A 25,060-nucleotide genomic window follows, 5' to 3' on the forward strand; every position below is an offset into this window, starting at 1 on the left:
AATGTGGGATACTGTATCAGTGATTGAAAGCGGTTTTGCGCCCCCTATTGGTGTAGTAACATATACATTCCTGAACTGCTGAGAATGTTCAGTAGAACCAACGTCAACTGGCGAACATTTTGGATCCCTGGGAAATGTTAATTTTGTAGCAAGCTTACTGGTTTATCACAAAACAAGATGATGTTAAGGTCTCTCATGAGATTTACTCGCATGAGATTTACTTTGTCTTTTTGTTGTTTAAATTTATTGTTGGCCATTTTTGGTCAGTTTATTGCCATCTTTGCAAGCAAAGCCTGTTCTGTCTGTCTGTCTGTCTGTCTGTCTGTGTCTGTCTGTCTGTGTCTGTCTGTCTGTCTGTCTGTCTGTCTGTCTGTCTGTCTGTCTGTGTCTGTCTGTGTCTGTCTGTGTCTGTCTGTGTCTGTCTTGTCTTGTCTTGTCTTGTCTTGTCTTGTCTTGTCTTGTCTTGTCTTGTCTTTCTTAGACTCAGACTCCAACTGCTTCCCAAACCATACTTCGGCTTTGCGTGCTTTGTGTGTCTGTCTATCTCTCTGTGTGTGTTATTTGAGTGTGTTTATTTGGTCAAATATCCTCCTCCACTTCTATCACCATCTTACCTCTACCCATTCCCCTGTGTTAACCAGAGCCCTGTATATCTTTATGGCTTTGGTCTCAGTGTAATTATGTTTAGCCAAATGTGTTGTTCCCTGTATTGTATCACATGTTACTGTAGCAAGTCAGCCTTGTGTTGCGATCTACATTGGAGTTGTCACTGAAATTCTGTTCACGTCCTGTCCATCTCCAACCTCCATGTGTCTGGGCTCTGGGGCCATATGTATGAAGCATCTCAGAGTAGGACTGCTGGTCTAGGATCAGGATTCTCCTGTCCATGCGAACTTATTCATTGTGAAAATCCCATACAGCCCCCTGTTCTGGTCTTATCAGAAAGAAGTTACAGTGACAGACCGGACACACACAAACACACATGGGCAATGTGTCTATTGTCTAACCATAACCTCCATCTGTCTACTATGACTTGAGCCCCTTCTTCCGTGGTCATTGTTCTCCTCTGATGCCAAAGTTTCTTAAATCTTTGCAGACGCTATCAGAAACTACAGAAGATAATGAAGCCATGGTAAGCCCTCCCTTTCCCTTCCCCTCCCCAGTCAGATAACTACCCTGACTGGCTTTGTACTCTTCCCTCTAATCTACCCGGCAACTGAGTCTGCATGATTCAAAACTCTATTAAACTGATGGGAAACAACATGGCTGCCATCGCTGGCTTTCAACTTGAAATCAAACTTGTTTGTATTGTTTATTTCTGGTTACATCCCAAATGGCACCCTATTCCCTACATAGTGCATTACTTTTGACCAGGGCCCAGGCCCTATATAGGGAATAGGTTGATATTTGAGACTCATCCTCTGTGTACCATGTAACCGAATCAGCATTGTTCTCACATTTTTGCATGAGGTATTGGGCGATTGGTTGATGTTCAAAGGGAACTAAACGCATACTCTTGTTTCACGTGGGACGTTGTTTTGAAGAGCACCATGACAACGATTCATAAGGAAACTCACAGAGCAAATTCCGAGATTCTTCTTGGTTTCTTGGTTCTAAACTTAGAAAATGATGTTAAAGGGTGTATTCACTAGTAACCAAACGGAAGCTAAACAGGCTGAAACGGGGAGGGACCTACCTGAACTTTTAGAAACAATTAGAAACACTTGTTTTAGTTCCAAAACTTTTTTAAATCGCAAAACGTTTTGCTACAGTTTGCCCCAATGAATACACCCCATTTGATGGGAACTTTAATTGTAGGTGGTGGTGGTGGTGGTGGGTTGTTAGAGATGTTAATTGGGCAGTCCTTTACACCCTATTCATATGAATATTCTGCAGTTCACTGTCCTCACCCTGTAGTGTAAAGACATCATTCTGTAGGGTTACATTCTTTGGTCTTGTCAACATGTCGTTCTTACATCTTAAATGAGTCAACTTTTTTATAGAATGTTACAGGTCTATAGCATTAGAATTGTATTTCTTTTTAATGAACCTTTATTTAACAAGGCAAGTCCGTTAAGAACAAATTCTTATTTACAATGACGGCCTACCTAGAATCATTTCAGTAGAATCATGTACTTATATTTACATGATCATTTCATACATCAAGTAACTTCCCACTGCCATGTGCAAACGCTTACTCACCCCAGTCCGACTGTGGACTAACTACTACTCATTAATCAAGTATTACTACTGAATGTGTCTGAGATGTGAGCCATAATGTTGTCTGTGATTGACCAAATGTGTTCATGAATTAATTGTATGTTGCTAAGCCTGTAATTGGTCTGGTCCTGCCAGTGTGTTATTAGCCAAATCTTTGTTAGAATGGGTTTTGTTTATACGAACTTTATATTATTTATCATGTAGAATTTCTTTACATATATACATATTTTTTAGATTTTTTAAAATTATGTTTATGAAATGTGTTGGTACTTAAAAAGTACATATGGCATGTTGTTTTTTTGAATATTAAAGATTACTTTCAAGTCGCGCATTGGAGACTATTGGCCAACTTGATTAAATATGAAGCACTATTAATATCTGACTGCAGGGGGCAATATTTTACAATATTTCCCACATGATATCTAGAGGTGTGCTTCACAGTTTTGATTTAAACAGTATTTCAGATTTTTGTCATGACTAATCACACAGTTAAGAATTTCTGAAAATGTCAAAAACAGCAATTCATTTATATAATCTTCATTTATTTGTATTTTCCAAATATTATATATATATATATATATATATATATATATATATCATTTGTATTTTTCTATGAGATTTATGTAGGCTGTTTTTCCTGTGAACTTCTGTTGGTGATTCAACGTATAACAAATTGAAACACTTTGCTTTCAGACCATTGGATAAAAATCTTCCAGGAAATAATGTTGCTTGGTCCTCCTTTGATGACAACTCTAGCCTCTACTAATAACCATCTACTAGTAACTGCATGGGAATGATTAATGAATGAATGCCCTCCAGCTACGTGGCTCTGCTCCCCTGCGCTGCCTGGCTCCTACTGGCTCTCTGACGCCTCCTGTTGTTCATGGAGGACTGAGTCATCTGTCTGACCCATCGGGAGCCGCAGTCGTCGTCCTCTCCTCTCGCATTTCTGTGCCCTCAGCATACCTGGCTGTGTCTTCACCCTGTCCTCTCCTCCGCTCTCCCTGAGACCAAGGCTTTTGGCTGCTTAGCTATACGCGTGGCAGCACCAATGGCAGAGACGTTTCTATTGGCTGTTGTTGTTGTGTTTCAGTTTCGGCGACTTGTTGTCGTTCACGCTGACAGCGTTTGTGGAGCTCATGGACCACGGCATCGTCTCCTGGGATACCTTCTCTGTCGCTTTCATCAAGAAGGTGCCTGCTCATTAAGTGTGTGTGGTGGGCGGGGCTATGTGGTGGGCGGGGCTGTGTATGTGTGCTCTTCTGCCGTCTTCATCAAGAAGGTACCCCAACAAACCAGTATCAAGTTGTATTATAGATCATGTGTAAAAACCATGTGCTAAATGAGAAAGAAGGTGCACAAACAAACTAAGTCCTGTTGAATTGCGGATCATGTGAATGAACAAACTGAAAAATATGAATTAGAAAGGTGCCTGCTCTCAAACAGTTTATAACATGTATTAAGCATGTTATAAACTGTTTGTATGGTATTACATGTTTGTAATACCATACACAGGAATGATATGATATTAAAGTTTTTGTAAACTTTTTTAAAATACCTCTGAAATAGAGCCCATGTAGTCTCTGAATAACAATCCCCATGTGACTCTTATTGTTTATTTTTATGTGTCTTCTAGTCAGTTACTAACACTTCTCTATTGCAGATTGCAGGTTATGTGAACAAGTCAGCCATGGACACGGCTGTGCTGCAGCGGTCCCTGGCCATTCTGGAGTCCATGGTGCTCAACAGTCAGGACCTCTACCAGAAGGTGGCGCAAGAGATCACCATCGGACAGCTTATACCCCATCTGCAGGGGTGAGCGAGAGCCGCACGGTCAATTGCACTCAGCTATATTATTTTATGCCTGAGATTATAAATTATCCCTAATTGCAGATTACCGTGAAACACTCTTTAACCTATAGGAAGATTTGACAAAATAGATTTGGGGCCATATGTATCAAGTGTCTCAGAGTAGGAGTGCTAAACTAGTATCAGGTCCCCCCTGTCCATATAACCTTTTTCCTTATGATCGAAAAGGCCAAACTGATCTCAGGTCAGCACACCTACTCTAAGACGCTTGATATATCTCTATTGATCTAATGAACTCTCTAGTGTCCATGATTGGGAAGTACTGTAACAGAAAGAACAGGAAAGTAATACATTGAGAAACATGGCAGATAGATCAAGTGTATGTGTCCCAAATGAAACCTGTTTCCCTTTTATAGTACTTGGACCAGGACCCATAGGGAATAGGGTGGTATTTGGGATTCATCCTATATCCCTGTACGTGTAGTGTATAATAGGTTCAGCCCAGTGTGATTAGTACCGACATGGCTGAGTAGCCACACAACTACTGACCACATCCACACAACTACTGACCACAACTACTGACCACATCCACACAACTACTGACCACATCCACCCAGCTACTGACCACATCCACACAGCTACTGACCACAACTACAGACCACATCCACACAACTACTGACCACATCCCCACAACTACTGACCACAACTGCTGACCACATCCACACAACTACTGACCACAACTGCTGACCACACCCACACAACTACTGACCACAACTACTGACCACATCCACACAACTACTGACCACACCTACTGACCACATTCACACAACTACTGACCACATCCACACAACTACTGACCACATCCACACAACTACAGACCACAACTACTGACCACATCCACACAACTACAGACCACAACTACTGACCACATCCACACAACTACAGACCCCATCCACACAACTACTGACCACACCCACCCAGCTACTGACCACATCCACACAGCTACTGACCACAACTACTGACCACATCCACACAACTACTGGCCACATCCACACAACTACTGACCACAACTGCTGACCACACCCACACAACTACTGACCACAACTACTGACCACATCCACACAACTACTGACCACACCTACTGACCACATTCACACAACTACTGACCACATCCACACAACTACTGACCACATCCACACAACTACAGACCACAACTACTGACCACATCCACACAACTACAGACCCCATCCACACAACTACAGACCCCATCCACACAATTACTGACCCCATCCACCCAGCTACTGACCACATCCACACAGCTACTGACCACAACTACTGGCCACATCCACACAACTACTGGCCACATCCACACAACTACTGACCACATCCACACAACTACTGACCACATTCACACAACTACAGACCACAACTACTGACCACACCCGCACAACTACTGACCACAACTACTGACCACACCCACACAACTACAGACCCCATCCACACAACTACAGACCCCATCCACACAATTACTGACCCCATCCACCCAGCTACTGACCACATCCACACAGCTACTGACCACAACTACTGACCACATCCACACAACTACTGGCCACATCCACACAACTACTGACCACATTCACACAACTACAGACCACAACTACTGACCACACCCGCACAACTACTGACCACAACTACTGACCACACCCACACAACTACTGACCACAACTACTGACCACACCCACACAACAACTGGCCAAAACTACTGACCACACCCACACAACTACTGGCCAAAACTACTGACCACATCCACACAACTACTGACCACATCCACACAGCTACTGACCACAACTACTGACCACATCCACACAACTACTGACCACAACTGCTGACCACATCCACACAACTACTGACCACAACTGCTGACCACACCCACACAACTACTGACCACATCCACACAACTACTGACCACAACTGCTGACCACATCCACACAACTACTGACCACATCCACACAACTACTGACCACATCCACACAGCTACTGACCACAACTACTGACCACATCCACACAACTGCTGACCACAACTACTGACCACATCCACACAACTACAGACCACAACTACTGACCACACACGCACAACTACTGACCACAACTACTGACCACACACGCACAACTACTGACCACAACTACTGACCACATCCACACAACTACTGACCACAACTACTGACCACATCCACACAACTACTGACCACATCCACCCAGCTACTGACCACATCCACACAGCTACTGACCACAACTACAGACCACATCCACACAACTACTGACCACATCCCCACAACTACTGACCACAACTGCTGACCACATCCACACAACTACTGACCACAACTGCTGACCACACCCACACAACTACTGACCACAACTACTGACCACATCCACACAACTACTGACCACACCTACTGACCACATTCACACAACTACTGACCACATCCACACAACTACTGACCACATCCACACAACTACAGACCACAACTACTGACCACATCCACACAACTACAGACCACAACTACTGACCACATCCACACAACTACAGACCCCATCCACACAACTACTGACCACACCCACCCAGCTACTGACCACAACTACTGACCACATCCACACAACTACTGGCCACATCCACACAACTACTGACCACAACTGCTGACCACACCCACACAACTACTGACCACAACTACTGACCACATCCACACAACTACTGACCACACCTACTGACCACATTCACACAACTACTGACCACATCCACACAACTACTGACCACATCCACACAACTACAGACCACAACTACTGACCACATCCACACAACTACAGACCCCATCCACACAACTACAGACCCCATCCACACAATTACTGACCCCATCCACCCAGCTACTGACCACATCCACACAGCTACTGACCACAACTACTGACCACATCCACACAACTACTGGCCACATCCACACAACTACTGACCACATCCACACAACTACTGACCACATTCACACAACTACAGACCACAACTACTGACCACACCCGCACAACTACTGACCACAACTACTGACCACACCCACACAACTACAGACCCCATCCACACAACTACAGACCCCATCCACACAATTACTGACCCCATCCACCCAGCTACTGACCACATCCACACAGCTACTGACCACAACTACTGACCACATCCACACAACTACTGGCCACATCCACACAACTACTGACCACATTCACACAACTACAGACCACAACTACTGACCACACCCGCACAACTACTGACCACAACTACTGACCACACCCACACAACTACTGACCACAACTACTGACCACACCCACACAACAACTGGCCAAAACTACTGACCACACCCACACAACTACTGGCCAAAACTACTGACCACATCCACACAACTACTGACCACATCCACACAGCTACTGACCACAACTACTGACCACATCCACACAACTACTGACCACAACTGCTGACCACATCCACACAACTACTGACCACAACTGCTGACCACACCCACACAACTACTGACCACATCCACACAACTACTGACCACAACTGCTGACCACATCCACACAACTACTGACCACATCCACACAACTACTGACCACATCCACACAGCTACTGACCACAACTACTGACCACATCCACACAACTGCTGACCACAACTGCTGACCACATCCACACAACTACAGACCACAACTACTGACCACACACGCACAACTACTGACCACAACTACTGACCACACACGCACAACTACTGACCACAACTACTGACCACACACACACAACTACTGACCACAACTACTGACCACACCCACACAACAACTGGCCAAAACGACTGACCACACCCACACAACTACTAGCCAAAACTACTGACCACATCCACACAACTACTGACCACAACTACTGGCCACATCCACACAACTACTGACCACGTCTACACACCTACTGATCACAACAACGGACCACATCCACACAACTACTGACCACATCCACACAACTACTGTAGACACTACCACTACTATAACTATAACCAGTCACTACCATTACTACTGTAGACACTACCACTACTATAACTATAACCAGTCACTACCATTACTACTGTAGACACTACCACTACTATAACTATAACCAGTCACTACCATTACTACTGTAGACACTACCACTACTATAACTATAACCAGTCACTACCATTACTACTGTAGACACTACCACTACTATAACTATAACCAGTCACTACCATTACTACTGTAGACACTACCACTACTATAACTATAACCAGTCACTACCATTACTACTGGAGACACTACCACTAATATAACTATAACCAGTCACTACCATTACTACTGGAGACACTACCACTACTTTAACCAGTCACTACCATTACTACTGGAGTCACTACCACTACTATAACCAGTCACTACCATTACTACTGTAGACACTACCACTACTATAACTATAACCAGTCACTACCATTACTACTGTAGACACTACCACTACTATAACTATAACCAGTCACTACCATTACTACTGTAGACACTACCACTACTATAACTATAACCAGTCACTACCATTACTACTGTAGACACTACCACTACTATAACTATAACCAGTCACTACCATTACTACTGTAGACACTACCACTACTATAACTATAACCAGTCACTACCATTACTACTGTAGACACTACCACTACTATAACTATAACCAGTCACTACCATTACTACTGTAGACACTACCACTACTATAACCAGTCACTACCATTACTACTGTAGACACTACCACTACTATAACATTTATCATGGTTCTCTGTTGTTATCCATCTAATGACAGGACTGATCAGGACATTCAGACCTACACCATCGCTGTGATTAACGCCTTGTTCCTCAAGGCCCCAGAGGACAAGAGACAGGTAGGTTACACACCCTCATATACACACACAGCCACACACCCTCATATACACACACAGCCACACACCCTCATATACACTCACAGCCACACACCCTCATATACACTCACAGCCACACACCCTCATATACACTCACAGCCACACACCCTCATATACATGCACCCACAGCCACACACCCTCATATACACGCACGCACAGCCACACACACACATGAACGCTCATACATACACACGCGTGCTCACACACACTCATACACAGTCATATATACTCATACACACACACACGCTCATACAGAGTTACATACACACACACACACACACACACACACCTTTGTCTCTTATTGTGGGGAACATTGTTGTGGGTGGCAGGAAGGATAAATGCATTCTGAATCTTGGACTGATTCATATGCATCAGAGAGCGAAAGGGTTCAGTCCAATCTCCCTTCTGCTGACTCCGATGGACGGGACTGGTACAACAAGTTCAAAACATGCCTTACATTTCAGACAAGGGTGTGCATATCCCTTTCTGAAACACCCTCGTAGAGTGGGGTCACGGCCAGGGTCAGCCATCAACGGCGACCCTGGAGAAATTAGGGTTGAGTGCCTTGCTCAAGGGCACATCGACAGATTGGGGGTGGGGGGGGTATACGTATCCTTGTTTGTCCCTTTCGTCCTTGCCTTAAACAGTGCAGTAATACGTCTCCTTTATAGGGCGATAAGCGTTCCCCTCTACCTCTGCTCAGTAGAGATAAAGATGGGCCCTTGTCAAAAGTAGTGCACTATAAAGGGAATAGGATGCCATTTGGGATGCACACCCTCTCTCAGCTCCGATGACGTCACCCACCGTTCTTCTCCGTGGGCAAGCCTATTACACGCTGGGCTCTAACCAATCAGACAAGGCCTAGCTGTCATCAGAAGTAGGCCCTCCCAATAGAGTGAAACAGTGTTAACGGTACACACTCCCTTCCTTCGCAGCACATTAGGTGGAAGATGAAAAAGAATCCTCACTTTTGTTTCTCACATGCTCATTTGATGTTTTTTTGTGTAACATTGATTTGCAATCTATTCTACACTAAAGCACAAATAAAAGTGGTATACCTTTTATCAGCATACCTTTTTAGACTCATTACTGCAGGGTTCCCCAACTGGCGGCTCGCGGGTCTTTTTTTTTTTGGCACCGCAAGTTTTCTAAGCAAAAAAATTTGATAGATAGATATTTACATTTTTGGACATACGACTGTAAAAACACCAGCAAATCAGCGGCAAATGATTTTAATTTTGGATCGTATACAAATGTAAGCCAGGTTTGAAATGATTATGTTTAAGTCAAATATTATATCTGTTTGGGCTTCTTCCGCAGTCTACAAATGATTTGTAATTTTGTTCCGGCCCCCTGACCATCCCCTTAAGAAAGAATTGTCCCACGGCTGAATCTAGCTGATGAGCCCTGCAGTACTGCGTTACATTTCTGTGTTGTAAGCTGTATAGAAGAAGGTCAGCATGTGCAGGAGCATCATTTCACTAGAAGGGTGACACACAATAGTCCACAATCTAATGGGAACCAAAGGGTTTGGCTTTGTGTTTTAGGATCAGGGGGAGGAAGATAACTGCTACACAGCATAGCTGTCATAATGATCTGCACCACTAACAAAAATCTGCCTTTTCACTTCTCTTCACTTCTCTCACCCCCTTCTTCTCTCTCTCTGTCTGACTCTTCTTTCCTCACTGCACTCGTAATGGTAGTTTGATGAGAGCAGTGTGAACATCCTTGATTGTCCTCTGACAGTAAGTGTACTTTGATTAGCGACCTTTTCTAGCCTCCAGTAGATGAAGTGTGTCATTAAAATGGTCGTGCCTTATATCAACCACCACTGGCTGGGAGGTCTAACTCATCAAACTGAGACTGAGAGACACTTTTTGGTCTCTCCGGAAGTTTATAGTGTCTCCACCAAGAACATTTATATTTTCTGTCCATCATCCACCTTTATTTTGATATAGAGCTTCCTGAAAGTAAAACGAGTTTTCTGTGTAATGGATATGTATATTATAATATACCTGACTTACTTTCTCCCCTCTCCCTCCTCCTCTCTCTTCTTTTCTTTCTCTCTCCTCTCTCTTCCTCTCTCCCTCTCCTGTCTCTCTCACTCCATTCTCTCTGCCTCTCTCTCTGTCTCTCTCTCTTTCTGTGTGTGTGTGTAGGAGATGGCCCATATTCTAGCCCAGAAGCAGCTGCGTTCCATCATACTGAGTGTAAGTGTGTCTAGTCATATGCCCTCCATCTGTACCTCTCCTCTGCATCACTGGTTTTAATCTTTCTCTCTTGTTCCCTCGCTTCCTGTTTATCGCACAGCTCCAATGTGATATCATATCACAGAGGAATGTCACACTCGCAAACGTCTTACAAATGTGTCTGCCTTTCTCTCTCTCTCTGCCTTTTGCTCGCTCTCTCTCTCTGCCTTTCGCTTGCTCTCTCTCTCTCTCTCTCTCTCTCTGCCTTTCTCTCTCTTCTCTTTGCCTTTCTCTTCTCTGCCTTTCTCTCTCTGCCTTTCTCTCTCTCTCACTCTCTCTCTCTCTCTGCCTTTCTCTCTCTCTCTCTGCCTTTCTCTCTGCCTTTCTCTCTCTCCCTGCCTCTCTCTCTGCCTCTGCTTTTCTCTCTCTCGCTGCCTTTCTCTCTCTGTCTCTGCCTTCCTCTCTTTCCTCTCCCCCTCTTTCTCTCTCTCTTTACTTTCTATATCCCTGTTAATATTTTTATTTTTTATTATTTGTCTCTTCTTCTCTCTCTCTTTTTCTCCCTCTCTCCTCTAGAATGTGATCCGGAGCCCTAAGCCAATCAATGATGAAATGGCCCACCAGCTGTATGTGCTGCAGGTCCTGACCTTTAACCTCTTAGAGGACCGCATGATGACCAAGATGGACCCTCAGGACCAGGTCCAGTACAGTAGCCCCCTCAACTCAATTTCCCTCGAGTTGTTGATCACATTTTAAAAGCCATAGGCCTTATCAAATAGTATTTTTTACAGATGAGCCCTGAATTACATAAATTACAGGAAATACACACATCGAAATATAAATACAAAATGCAAGCAGAAAGAAAAACATAAAAAACTAAAACATTAATCAGTAATAAGGTCCTCAATCAGCTTTCTGAATCAAATTGAAGAACATTTTTAAGATCAATCCACAAATGAGGTGCAAGATCACGAACACTACATGTACCTAACTCAATGGAGACCAAAGGAATTTCTAGAGTTAGCTATCCCTGAGACCGGGTGTGGTGACTCGGCTGTCTAAAGTTTAGTAATGATGTTAGGTACAGTGGGACTATTTGTAAAAGGGCTTTATAAATGAAAACAGCAATGTATCAACCTACGTGACATCAAAGAGGACCGACCAACTTTCTGGTAGAGAATGCAGTGATGAATACTGAAAGTGTCGCCCATAATAAAGCGCAGTGCGCTATGATAAACTGCATCTAACGGCTTTAATGAGGTGACAGCTGCGTTCATATAGAGGATGTCTCCATAGTCTAGGACCGATAGGAACGTTGACTGAATCATCTGTTTCTACTATTTAGCGAGAGGCAGGACCTATTTCTATAGAAGAAGCCCATTTTTATTCTCAGCTTCTTAACTAACTCATCAATGTGCTTTTTAAATGACAGCTTTTCATCTATCTAGATGCCCAGATATTTGTAAGCAGGGACAGTATCAATATGGACACCATCCAAAGTACATATGCTTAAATCATCAGACGTCTTTTTATGCGCTCTAGAGAACATATATTTAGTTTTACCTGCATTTAGTACTAATTGCAGGTCAATAACAAATGTCTGTAATACAATAAAGGTTGACTGTAGTTCAGATAGAGCCTGGTCAACCGTGGGGGAAATATCATACAGGTGCAGGTTACAATTCTTTACGGACAAGTCGATATTGTTATTGTAAACAGTAAGAATTACAGGATGCAGAATCAACCCATGCGGGACACCTTTCGTAATATCCAGGAAATCTGATTTAACATCATCAGTAGATACATATTGAGTTCTATCTGTCAAGTCATTTTTAAACCAGTTACATGCAGCCTGGTCTAGGCCAATTGAGGAGAGCCTCTGAATTAACAGTGAGTGATCAACAGTATGAAAAGCCTCTGAATTAGCAGTGAGTGATCAACGGTATGGAAAGCCTCTGAATTAGCAGTGAGTGATCAACGGTATGGAAAGCCTCTGAATTAGCAGTGAGTGATCAACGGTATGGAAAGCCTCTGAATTAGCAGTGAGTGATCAACGGTATGGAAAGCCTCTGAATTAGCAGTGAGTGATCAACGGTATGGAAAGCCTCTGAATTAGCAGTGAGTGATCAACGGTATGGAAAGCCTCTGAATTAGCAGTGAGTGATCAACGGTATGGAAAGCCTCTGAATTAGCAGTGAGTGATCAACAGTATGGAAAGCCTCTGAATTAACAGTGAGTGATCAACAGTATGTAAAAGCCTCTGAATTAGCAGTGAGTGATCAACAGTATGGAAAGCCTCTGAATTAGCAGTGAGTGATCAACAGTATGGAAAGCCTCTGAATTAACAGTGAGTGATCAACAGTATGGAAAGCCTCTGAATTAACAGTGAGTGATCAACAGTATGGAAAGCCTCTGAATTAACAGTGAGTGATAAACAGTATGGAAAGCCTCTGAATTAGCAGTGAGTGATCAACAGTATGGAAAGCCTCTGAATTAACAGTGAGTGATCAACAGTATGGAAAGCCTCTGAATTAGCAGTGAGTGATCAACAGTATGGAAAGCCTTTGAATTAGCAGTGAGTGATCAACAGTATGGAAAACCTTTGAATTAGCAGTGAGTGATCAACAGTATGGAAAGCCTCTGAATTAGCAGTGAGTGATCAACAGTATGGAAAGCCTCTGAATTAGCAGTGAGTGATCAACAGTATGGAAAGCCTTTGACAGGTCAATGAAGCGGGCAGCACAACGTTGCCTTTTATCCCTACAGATAACCACATCATTTATTACTAGGGATGCAGCAGAGATAGTGCTATGACCTGGTTACTAATTACCCGTGATATCAAAACTGTATATATTTTTGGTTCCAAACCCCCTCCCCCCCGTTCTCTCTCTCTACCTGAGAAATACCAGTGAAAGTTCTCTGTAACAAACCACTTACTTTAGAATAATGCTTATGTTTTGTTACGTTTTGTTGTTTTTACTGTCTATTTAAATCTGAATGTTTTTTCCTCTTATGTCTGCCTAGGCCCAAAGAGACATCATCTTTGAGCTGCGCAGAATTGCGTTCGACGTGGAGTGTGAGCCGAACAACAGTGGCAGCATCGAGAAGAGGAAGTCCATGTACACCCGGGACTACAAGAAGCTGGGCTTCATTGTAAGTCACACACACACATAAACATCTGCAAAACTGGGCTTCATTGTAAGTCACAAGAATAATGTTTGAGCCTCTGCATCCCCAAAACCTCCGCTGTTGGACTTACTAGATTCGTTTTTGGTGTCGGTATAGCAGAACCATAGGCAAGACATGTTCTTCAGTAGTGGAGCTCTTTTTTTAAATTAAAAAAAATAATAACTAGTAGGGAGAGGACTGGGACACTGTCAGATAAGGGGATGGCATGGCAGCTGAATCCAGCCCTGTGTATGTGTGGCGTGATACAAAACTACACACAGACACACTCTAACCCTCTGGCTTTACAGCCTTACAGACAGTACACACACACACACAGAGGACTACAGCAGAATGCAGCTATGCTAAATTGCATACTCACATACACAGCTACCGCAGGGTGGAGATGGAGAAAGAAAACAAGCCCTTCTCCCTGAGTACTGTTGTTAATTGTTTTAGAAAATGACATGTTGCTCTGTGCTGCCTCCCGGTGTCTAAAAGGAGGTAGTAGAGAGAGAGAGAGAGGTAGTAGAGAGAGAGAGAGAGGTAGTAGAGAGAGAGAGAGAGAGAGGTAGTAGAGAGAGAGAGAGAGAGAGGTAGTAGAGAGAGAGAGAGAGAGGTAGTAGAGAGAGAGAGAGAGAGGTAGTAGAGAGAGAGAGAGAGGTAGTAGAGGTAGTAGAGAGAGGTAGTAGAGAGAGGTAGTAGAGAGAGGTAGTAGAGGTAGTAGAGAGAGGTAGTAGAGGTAGTAGAGAGAGAGGTAGTAGAGAGAGAGAGAGAGGTAGTAGAGAGAGAGAGAGAGGTAGTAGAGAGAGAGAGAGAGGTAGTAGAGAGAGAGAGGTAGTAGAGAGAGAGAGAGGTAGTAGAGAGAGAGAGAGAGGTAGTAGAGAGAGAGAGGTAGTAGAGAGAGAGAGGTAGTAGAGAGAGGTAGTAGAGAGAGAGAGAGCTCAAGTTTATGAGCTGTGGCATATCGCTGTCGTATCCATGGTGAGGGGGAACTAAGCCCATCATTTCCTCTCTAAGTCCCTGAACTGTTAGGGGCTTGGCAGCTCGCTAAGACCCAAGTCACTCTGCTACGCTGCTGTGTGCTGCCATAAGATAAGGCCCGACTTCATCTCTCCAGTGGTGTGGAAGACCCTGAAAATATCCCTCTGACTTTACAGGCTCGTTCACACTTGCACACATGCAAGCACGGTCACTGACACACACACACACAGTGTGATGAAGCACAGTATAAAGGTGGCTAGATGCAGTTGATCTAGTGCTGTATCTAGAGGGCAGTAGTCTGAGATTCTATTAGTCTCCCAGGTAGACGGGGATCTTAGAGAGAACGTGCTTATTTGGACTTGGTGAGGGAATTGTTAAAGGTTGTGGTTCTTCCTTTGGTCTGTCAGGAACAGTTACACAGCTGGATCTCTGAGACTCCTCCATGTTGCTCTCTCTCTCTCTTTCCTTGTCATCTCTCTATGTCCTCCATTCACTCAGACAAGTTAGCGTGCTGATGGAGAATAGAGATCGAATTAGTCTCCCAATCAACCTTGTCTTATTCAGACTTGTCCTAGTCTTGTTTGTCTGATGACTCACCTCTCTCTCGCTCTCTCTCTCTCTACTTCTCTCTCCTCTCTACCTCTCTCTCTCTTCTCTACTTCTCTCTCCTCTCTATCTCTCTCCTCTCTACCTCTCTCTCTCCTCTACCTCTCTCTCATCTCTCTATGCCCTCTTTCCTCTCTCTCTCTCTGTCTCTCTCTGCTCTCTCTTTCCTCTCTCTCTCTCTTCCTCTCTCTCTCTCTGTCTCTCTCTGCTCTCTCTTTCCTCTCTCTCTTCGCTCTCTCTTTCCCCCCCCCCCCCCCCCCCCCCCGTCTCTCTCTCTCTCTCATTAGAACCATGTGAACCCTGCTATGGACTTCACTCAGATTCCTCCTGGGATGCTGGCTCTGGATAACATGCTGTACTTCGCCAGACACCACCAGGATGCCTACATCAGGGTTAGTAGCTCTAACATACACACAGGCACACACACACAAACACACGCACACACCCACACGCACACAATTCCTTTTGGTTTCCTTAGAGTCCATTACTTTGTGTCTAGTATTCCTCTGCAGTGCCTGCTGCCTTCTGCCGACCTAAACTCTCTCCATCTCTCTCTCTCACACACACACACACACACACACACACTCACTCACTCACTCACTCACTCACTCTCACTCTCACTCTCACTCCCTGGCCCGTCCCTCACTCCATAGATTCACTGGGCTCTGACCAAACAGTCTGTCTGATGAAACACAATGCCAATATGTAGCCTTGGAATTCAGTCAACCCACTACTATAGCATATGGCTATGTCCTCCTAATATAAAACCTAATACACAGGCCGGCCCATCCCTCTCCCCTGCCTGCTGCTGTGACGAAACACGGCCAGCAATTCCCCAAATTAAACTGTCACCACGGCGATGATAAGGATGCTAATGTTTTCCAGTGTGGACTTGTCGCTGCGGCAACGTTATAATTGGAGTGGATTTTTGGACATTGAGAATTGATTTCTGAATGAAACACGCTGTGTACAAGTGCACCAGTTAAGGCTCAAACAAGGTTCAAATGGATAGTAGAGGCTTCTGTAGTGGTTACGTAGAAGGAAAGACATCTTGATCTAATAAAGTCAATGTCACATTGAGATTCAAATGTCTTTCAGACTTGACATTTGTGGTAGATAACATTCAGTATAATGTGCTGTAATTAATAATAACTAGAATCTAATCTCTGGATGAATTACGATGGTACCATAGAGATGGGATAATCAACAACAAAAAACTGTGTCCCAGTTTTCTGTCCCACTGGTGACCTTCTGCTGTCTCTGCTTTCCCTGTCCTGCTCCGCCTCTCTCCAAATGAATCATCTTGGTCAACTTTGACCTCAAAGTGTGTGTTTAACTGGATTAATCGGTCAAGGGTCATATGGTTTGAGTTCGTTACCAGCCCTGGTGGAGACGCCTATTTGTGTCTGTCTCTGTGACTGTCCGTCTGCGCCTGGTGGCTGTTAAACACTTTTATGACAAACGTATTTGCAAAAACGTTGGTGGATTGAGTGACTTTCTGTCCCTATTCCAGATTGTTCTGGAGAACAGCAGTCGTGAGGACAAGCACGAGTGTCCGTTCGGCCGCAGCAGCATCGAGCTGACCAAGATGCTGTGTGAGACCCTCAAAGTGGGAGAGCTGCGTAAGTCTTTACTGGTATTAACTATCCTCACCTCATTGTTCCTATTAGATCATATTGTGCTTGTAGGGTCATATTCACTAGGAAGAAAACGGACCGAAACTACTTGAAATTGTCCAATAACTAGAGCACTGCATCGCATCGCATCTGCATCGCACTGCATCTGCATCGCACTGCATCGCAGTGCTAGCTGCGCCACCAGAGTCTCTGGGTTCGCGCCCAAGCTCTGTCGCAGCCGGCCGCGACCGGGAGGTCCGTGGGGCGACGCACAATTGGCCTAGCGTCGTCCGGGTTAGGGAGGGTTTGGCCGGTAGGGATATCCTTGTCTCATCGCGCTCCAGCGACTCCTGTGGCGGGCCGGGCGCAGTGCGCGCTAACCGAGGGGGGCGGGTGCACGGTGTTTCCTCCGACACATTGGTGCGGCTGGCTTCCGGGTTGGAGGCGTGCTGTGTTAAGAAGCAGTGCGGCTTGGTTGGGTTGTGCTTCGGAGGACGCATGGCTTTCGACCTTCGTCTCTCCCGAGCCCGTACGGGAGTTGTAGCGATGAGACAAGATAGTAATTACTAGCGATTGGATACCACGAAAATTGGGGAGAAAAGGGGATAAAATTTAAAAAAATAATAATAATAAAATTGTCCAATAACAGACTATTGTTTTTGTAGCTACAGTGCAAAATGTTTTGCTAGGGTGTGCACTAATGAATACAACCCTGATTTACTGACAATGGTGTTCTGTAGATGGTATGGGTGCTGAACAGTGGAGGCTGGTGAAATAATATATAGGAGGATGGACTCATTGTAATGGCTGGAATGGAATTAATGTAACAGAGTCAAACTAGATTTCCATGTGTTTGATACCGTTCCGTGAATTCTATTCCAGCCATTACAATGAGCCCGTCCTCCTATAGCTCCTCCCACCAACCTCCTCTGGTGCGGAGTACCCGACAATATCTGTGCACAAATGTAAGAATTCAATCTAGGTGATGCACAGAATATGCTTTTTCTATTGGTTAGCCACATTCTGTTGCCCTCTGAATACAAACAATCAACAAAACGCCAAAGAAAGAAACATATAAGTAGCATAGTACCTGGAGGTTTTCTCTGTGGTCACATTCTGCCTCATGATTTCCAAATCTCATTAGTTAGTACTTAGTGCTCCCAATTTTAGCTCCAATAGCTCTCAATACTAAAGTGTGTGAGACTCATCGAGAGCAGCTCTCACCATTGACGTTTAACCCTATTGAGTGTTAGTGGAATGCGATGTGGAGGGCACTTTGATGTACGAGGGTTAAAAGCATCATCTCTGTCTGTTTTCACATTAAGCCCAGAAATTCAGACAGAGAAATAACCTCCAGACCATTTTTACCGTAAACTCTGTCTTCTGCAGTGAAGATAAAAGGACCCATTATACTTTGTAATTGTGCTGGAGTTCATCAATTAGTGATGAAGTAAGTAGGCTTCAAGTGCGCCCTATTTCAAGTGCGCCCTATTCCACCTCCTAATAGACTCTCTCTCTGGGACTGGCACTGCCCAGGGGGAGAAGAGCTGGGCACTCTCCTTATTGCATCATATAGGGCTGAATAGGAGCCCTATCTGCCAACTTCATTTTAGTGGGATGGGAAGGTTGTAAATGTAGCCTACCTAAATAAGGTAAAGCTAGATTTAGAAGTGATGCCTATACTGCTTTAAGAAAAAGATACCACTTTTTGTAAGGAACTGTGATGCATTGAAGAACTGATTAACAAGTATGGTTAGGATATACTTTTTCTCTCTGAGTCTGCATTGGTATCCAAAACCTTTTCAATTAAAATTCAAACCCTGAAGCCTATATCCTATCTCTGATTTCCTTTTGGTATTCATGTCAGCTTTGACTGTGACTCTCATGCATGGTTCTGGCTAGTCTGTGATAGCACTCTAACTCCAGTACCCATCATGCTCTGGAGCAGGGGTTCCCAACTCCGGTCCTCCAGTACCCCCACACTACATATTTTTGTTGTGGCCCCAGGCAAGCACACCTGATTCAACTAATCATCAAGCCCTCCATGAGATGAATCAGGTGTTTTTGTCCAGGACTACAACAATGTGTGTTAAGGGGAACTGGAGGACTGGAGTTGGGAAACACTGCTTATAGGGAATAGAGCCACCATTAATATTGATGACCATGGAAGGGTCAGACACGGTATGCACTATGCCGCAGTGTGTAGCAGGGTTGGGAGTCAATTCCATTTCAAATCAGTCATTTCATGAGGTCAATAGCAATTTTCAATTGATTAATAGATTTTCAATCGTATCAGTTGAAAACTGCCATTCATCTTTAATGAGGAGCTTTATCCAATCCCTAAATGTAATTCAGTTAGCTGTGTGTTGAGGGGTTGGGCAGTGACCCCAGAGCCCCTAGGCGTGACCCTACCCTCTCTCTCCTTCTGTCTAAGGATAGGCTCCAATGGTCTGTGTCTGACAGGCCGGTTTGACCGCCCCCCCACCCCCCATCACTGTTTTCCCATCTGCCCCCCCATCACTGTTTGCCCACCTAACACACACACACACTGTCTGTCCCCTTGCCCCCTTCTCTCACTGTCTGTCCTCATGCCCCCCTTCACTGTCTCCCCCTGCCCCCTTCTCTTACTCTGTCCCCCTGCCCCCTCTCTCACTGTCTGTCTCCCTGCCCCCTCTCTCACTGTCTGTCCACCCAGGCATATATAATAAAGCATTTTATTAGTGACAAGATGACAACATAGAATTTAGCATCATGTCTTGATTCAAAGTCTTAATGCAAACCAACAAAGAGAAGCGTAGCACTTTAAAGAGTCATTATGAAACTTGGAGTTGCAGTCTGTATAACTCAACAGAGCATCCAAGCATATGGAAGTTTGGGGGAAATGGAAAAATGTAGTTTTAACATTCACAAATCAGTTATTAAGTTATTATAGGAAAGGAGGGAGGACAGGATAGGTAAAGGTCGTTAGATAAATCCATTCTGAGCCGTGCCCTGCAGCCCTTTAAATGATTTAAAAGTGCAAGGGCAGAGAAACTGACGCAACCCTCCACTCAGACACCAAAACTTCATTAAATGAACTCGGAAATGGAAGCAGTGGCATAGTTCTTCATTAAATAGTAATGGTCTGCCTTTTAAAAATAATATATATGAAAAAACGAAACCCCCGGTGTTAGCGTGGAGGAGAAAGTAGTGTTCAAAGCCAAAGCTCTTTCTCTTCACACACATCCATTTGCTGGATAAAAATAGAAAGACGATAAGGAATTAATCTCAGCGCCAACCGTGACAATTTTTTTCTTGGATCATTTACTTTAGTTTGCTGCTTTGAAATGCCAATAAACCTCTGGTGGGCTTTGGACTTCTTAATTCCCCATCTACCCAGACAAATCACACACAACAGGATTCTGGGAATGCTTGGGGCATCTTTTGGCCTTTCTAGTCTATTTTCTCTATCCCTCCACTATCCCCTCTATCCCTCCACTATCCCCTCTATCCCTCCACTATCCCCTCTATCCCTCCACTATCCCCTCTATCCCTCCACTATCCCCTCTATCCCTCCACTATCCCCTCTATCCCTCCTCTATCCCTCCACTATCCCCTCTATCCCTCCACTATCCCCTCTATCCCTCCACTATCCCCTCTATCCCTCCACTATCCCCTCTATCCCTCCACTATCCCTCCACTATCCCTCCACTATCCCCTCTATCCCTCCACTATCCCTCCTCTATCCCCTCTATCCCCTCTATCCTCCACTATCCCCTCTATCCCCACTATCCCTCCACTATCCCCTCTATCCCCTCTATCCCTCCACTATCCCCTCTATCCCTCCACTATCCCCTCTATCCCTCCACTATCCCTCCACTATCCCCTCTATCCCTCCACTATCCCCTCTATCCCTCCACTATTCCTCCACTATCCCCTCTATCCCTCCACTATCCCCTCTATCCCTCCACTATTCCTCCACTATCCCTACTATCCCTCCTCTATTCCTCCACTATTCCTCTACTATCCCTCCTCTATTCCTCTACTATCCCGTCCCACTGTTTTATAGAGCAACATATCCCCAAAGGCACCCTATCTCTTATATCGTGCACTACTTTTGACCAGGATCCATAGGGCACTTGTCAAGTGCACTATAGGGAATAGGGTCCCATTTGAGACACACCCCATGGTGTATACCTTGAGGTCATTGTAGCCTACTAACCTTTAAATAGGGTGCTGTGTCTCCCTCTTACAGCAATCTGCTCTGTTGTTGTTGTGTATTAGAGATTCAGTCTGAAAGACGCAGAGCAATGTGGAACATACACAGGTCAACAGATCAGTTTGAAAAAAACGTTTTCTGTTTCCCCTGGAACGTAGGCGAGCGGACGGGCGGCAGGCAGCAGCGGTGGCACTCTACATCCACTTGAACTTTTCAGTTCGACCCAAGGTTCAATAACCGCCACAGCCGCAACCATAAATAGATACTGTTTTGACATTTCCCTGGTTTGTATTTATATATTTTTATGCAGAAGTGGGATGAGAGGGCTGGGAGTGGAGAGGAATGGAGGGGGCTTGTTTGTGCGATCTGCCTGGCTGGCTGTGTGTGTGTCACTGTGCTGCTTGGCTCTGCGCATTAATCATGTCCCCGTCCAGTTGTCCTGAGTCCCCTCCCATCTGACACCCCTCCACCCCCTTCCTCTCCAACAGCCCACTGCAGAGCTTAAAAGATTTATCATCTCCAGCCCAGCATGTTTCCCCAGAACAGGCTCACTCATTCACTTATTCATTCACTCACTGGGCAGGTCTCAGGCTTACCATGTCCTTCTCCATACCTGTCTCTAGGCAGGGATGCTGCTATCCAAATCCGTGATGTCAGTTTTGTCTGACTGTTTGGAATTGAGTGATGTCATCAGCTGTTACCTGTGGGAGGTTGTGGTTCCCTCCGAGGCTCCTCTCTGCTGTGTGTTTGTGTGGATGTGAACTCCGCAGGGTCTCAAAATCCTCCAAACTCATTAGCAGAAACACGTCCTTCTGTGATGACATGTCTGAGGTGCCTGCTGACGCTAGAACTTCTGAGAACCATTAGCTTAAAGAAACAATCCTATTTGAATTGACTGGCTAAATCCTGTGGTTTAAGCCACTACATGTTCTTCTAGATCATGTGTGAAGAGGATGGGACTAAAGGGGTGGAAGGAGTAAAATGGCAGACGATCAACATTTTCTGAAGATTTACAGTGACTACGTTTTCCACTCTGATCTAAAGTGACTTGACAGGTGAAAGAAATACGATCTAATCCCATCCACTCTATAATATATGCCATTTAGCAGATGATTTTATCCAAAGCCACTTAGTCATGCGTGCATACGTTTTACGTTTGAGTGGCACCTATGAGAAGGACCAGAGTTTTTCCTTACTATGTTAAATGGCTATAGGAAACACTGGGTCTTAGTTATAGCCCACAACTATAGCGCCAGGATATTCCTGGTAAGGTCACGCAGTGAGGAAAACTCCTGGAGATGGATAATGAATAGAAGGCGATGGGTAAAGAACTCCACTTTACACTATTGAGATGGAGCCCATCTACAATGAGTATAGATAGCTCTTCCCTGTGCTGAAAACAAGCAGGCATTTGAGAAAACAGCGAGCACATACACAAGCATGGGTTGCTCCTACCGACTGCTAATGCAGTGAAACCAAGTACAAAATCAAATAAGACAGGAAAGGCTTGTTCTCAGATTCATCTCCTACTGTGTGCTCACTCCTCCGCTCGGTTAACCAAACACGCGGACAAAAGGCTTGATGTAGATTAGATGCATTGTAATGATGAGATTGCTCCGACGTCTGTTTTTGTGCAGAGTTTCTCGGGGCAGGAAATAGATGATTGTTTGCTTTGTGTGTGTGTGTGACAGAAGAAGAATCGGAGTTTGTTTGTTATGTCCGGCGGCAGCTCTAGGAAGTATAATGTAAGAGATGTGTTTTTATTTGCATAAGCGTAATTCAATTTCTCTGTGCCTCTGTATTTGGGAGAGCTTTGTCACATAAGGAATGCATGTGGGTTTATTTACAGAATAAGAATAATGACCTTTCTTTGGCTACTTCTTCTCTCTGTATTGGACAGGGCTGTGTGATTTAGAATGGATGTGTGTGTTCCTTCATGTAGGAGTAATTAGATGTATTTTCACGTCTGTATTCCAGCAGAGCTGTCAGGTGTGGAGTAATTAGATGTATTTTCATGTCTGTATTCCAGCAGAGCTGTCAGCTGTGGAGTAATTAGATGTACACTACCGTTCAAAAGTTTGGGGTTTTTGAAAGAAAAGCTAAGTGACAAGGACATTTCTAATTTGTTGGCCATAAAAATAACATAAAATTGATTAGAAACACAGTGTAGACATTGTTAATGTTGTAAATGACTATTGTAGCTGGAAACGGCAGATTTTTTATGGAATATCTACATAGGCGTACAGAGGCCCAGTATCAGCAACCATCACGCCTGTGTTCCAATGGCACGTTGTGTTAGTTAATCCAAGTTAATCATTTTAAAAGGCTAATTGATCATTAGGAAACCATTTTGCAATTATGTTAGCACAACTGGAAACTGTTGTGGCCAGAAACAAATAACTTTCTTCTGAAACTCGTCAGTCTATTTTTGTTCTGAGAAATGAAGGCTATTCCATGCGAAAAATTGCCAAGAAACTGAAGATCTCGTACAACGCTGTGTACTACTCCCTTCACAGAAGGGAGTAGTACACCGCAAACTGGCTCTAACCAGAATAGAAAGAGGAGTGGGAGGCCCCGGTGCACAACTGAGCAAGAGGACAAGAACATTAGGACTTCACAAGTCCTCAACTGGCAGCTTCATTAAATAGTACCCGCAAAACACCAGTCTCAACATCAACAGTGAAGAGGCGAATCCGGGATGCTGGCCTTCTAGGCAGAGTTCCTCTGTCCAGTGTCTGTGTTCTTTTGCCCATCTTAATCTTTCCTTTATATTGGCCAGTCCGAGAGATGGCTTTTTCTTTGCAACTCTGCCTTTCTTGACCACAGATGTTAAAATATTTAAGCCCTGATGTTTAAAGTTTCAAATGTAATTGCCATAATCCAATAAATCCAACAGAAATCTGGAGTCTCACATTAAACCAGCCAGCTGTGTTGATGACGATGGGAACGCAAACACTTCATTAAAACAGCCAGCTGTGTTGATGATGATGGGAACGCAAACACTTCATTAAACCAGCCAGCTGTGTTGATGACGATGGGAACGCAAACACTTCATTAAACCAGCCAGCTGTGTTGATGACGATGGGAACGGAAACACTTCATTAAACCAGCCAGCTGTGTTGATGATGATGGGAACGCAAACACTTCATTAAAACAGCCAGCTGTGCTGATGACAATGGGAACGGAAACACTTCATTAAACCAGCCAGCTGTGTTGATGATGATGGGAACGCAAACACTTCATTAAAACAGCCAGCTGTGTTGATGACGATGGGAACGCAAACACTTC

The 25,060-nt window shown here is 44.4% G+C and overlaps 1 protein-coding gene across 2 annotated transcripts in view; it reads left to right on the forward strand.

The window, feature by feature from the left end:
• The window catches only part of elmo1 (engulfment and cell motility 1 (ced-12 homolog, C. elegans)), a 216,818-nt gene that overhangs the window by 100,959 nt on the left and 90,799 nt on the right, over positions 1 to 25,060 (forward strand). For both annotated transcript variants that reach the window (XM_038972332.1, XM_038972331.1), the window contains exons 7-15: positions 1,097 to 1,132; positions 3,314 to 3,413; positions 3,884 to 4,035; positions 8,900 to 8,978; positions 11,174 to 11,224; positions 11,780 to 11,902; positions 14,228 to 14,356; positions 16,246 to 16,350; positions 17,472 to 17,580. In XM_038972332.1, coding sequence (XP_038828260.1) covers positions 1,097 to 1,132; positions 3,314 to 3,413; positions 3,884 to 4,035; positions 8,900 to 8,978; positions 11,174 to 11,224; positions 11,780 to 11,902; positions 14,228 to 14,356; positions 16,246 to 16,350; positions 17,472 to 17,580 — 884 coding nt within the window. The remainder of the gene's footprint in view (positions 1 to 1,096; positions 1,133 to 3,313; positions 3,414 to 3,883; positions 4,036 to 8,899; positions 8,979 to 11,173; positions 11,225 to 11,779; positions 11,903 to 14,227; positions 14,357 to 16,245; positions 16,351 to 17,471; positions 17,581 to 25,060) is intronic.

This window comes from Salvelinus namaycush, chromosome 32, assembly GCF_016432855.1.
Source record: "Salvelinus namaycush isolate Seneca chromosome 32, SaNama_1.0, whole genome shotgun sequence".
NCBI lineage: Eukaryota > Metazoa > Chordata > Actinopteri > Salmoniformes > Salmonidae > Salvelinus > Salvelinus namaycush.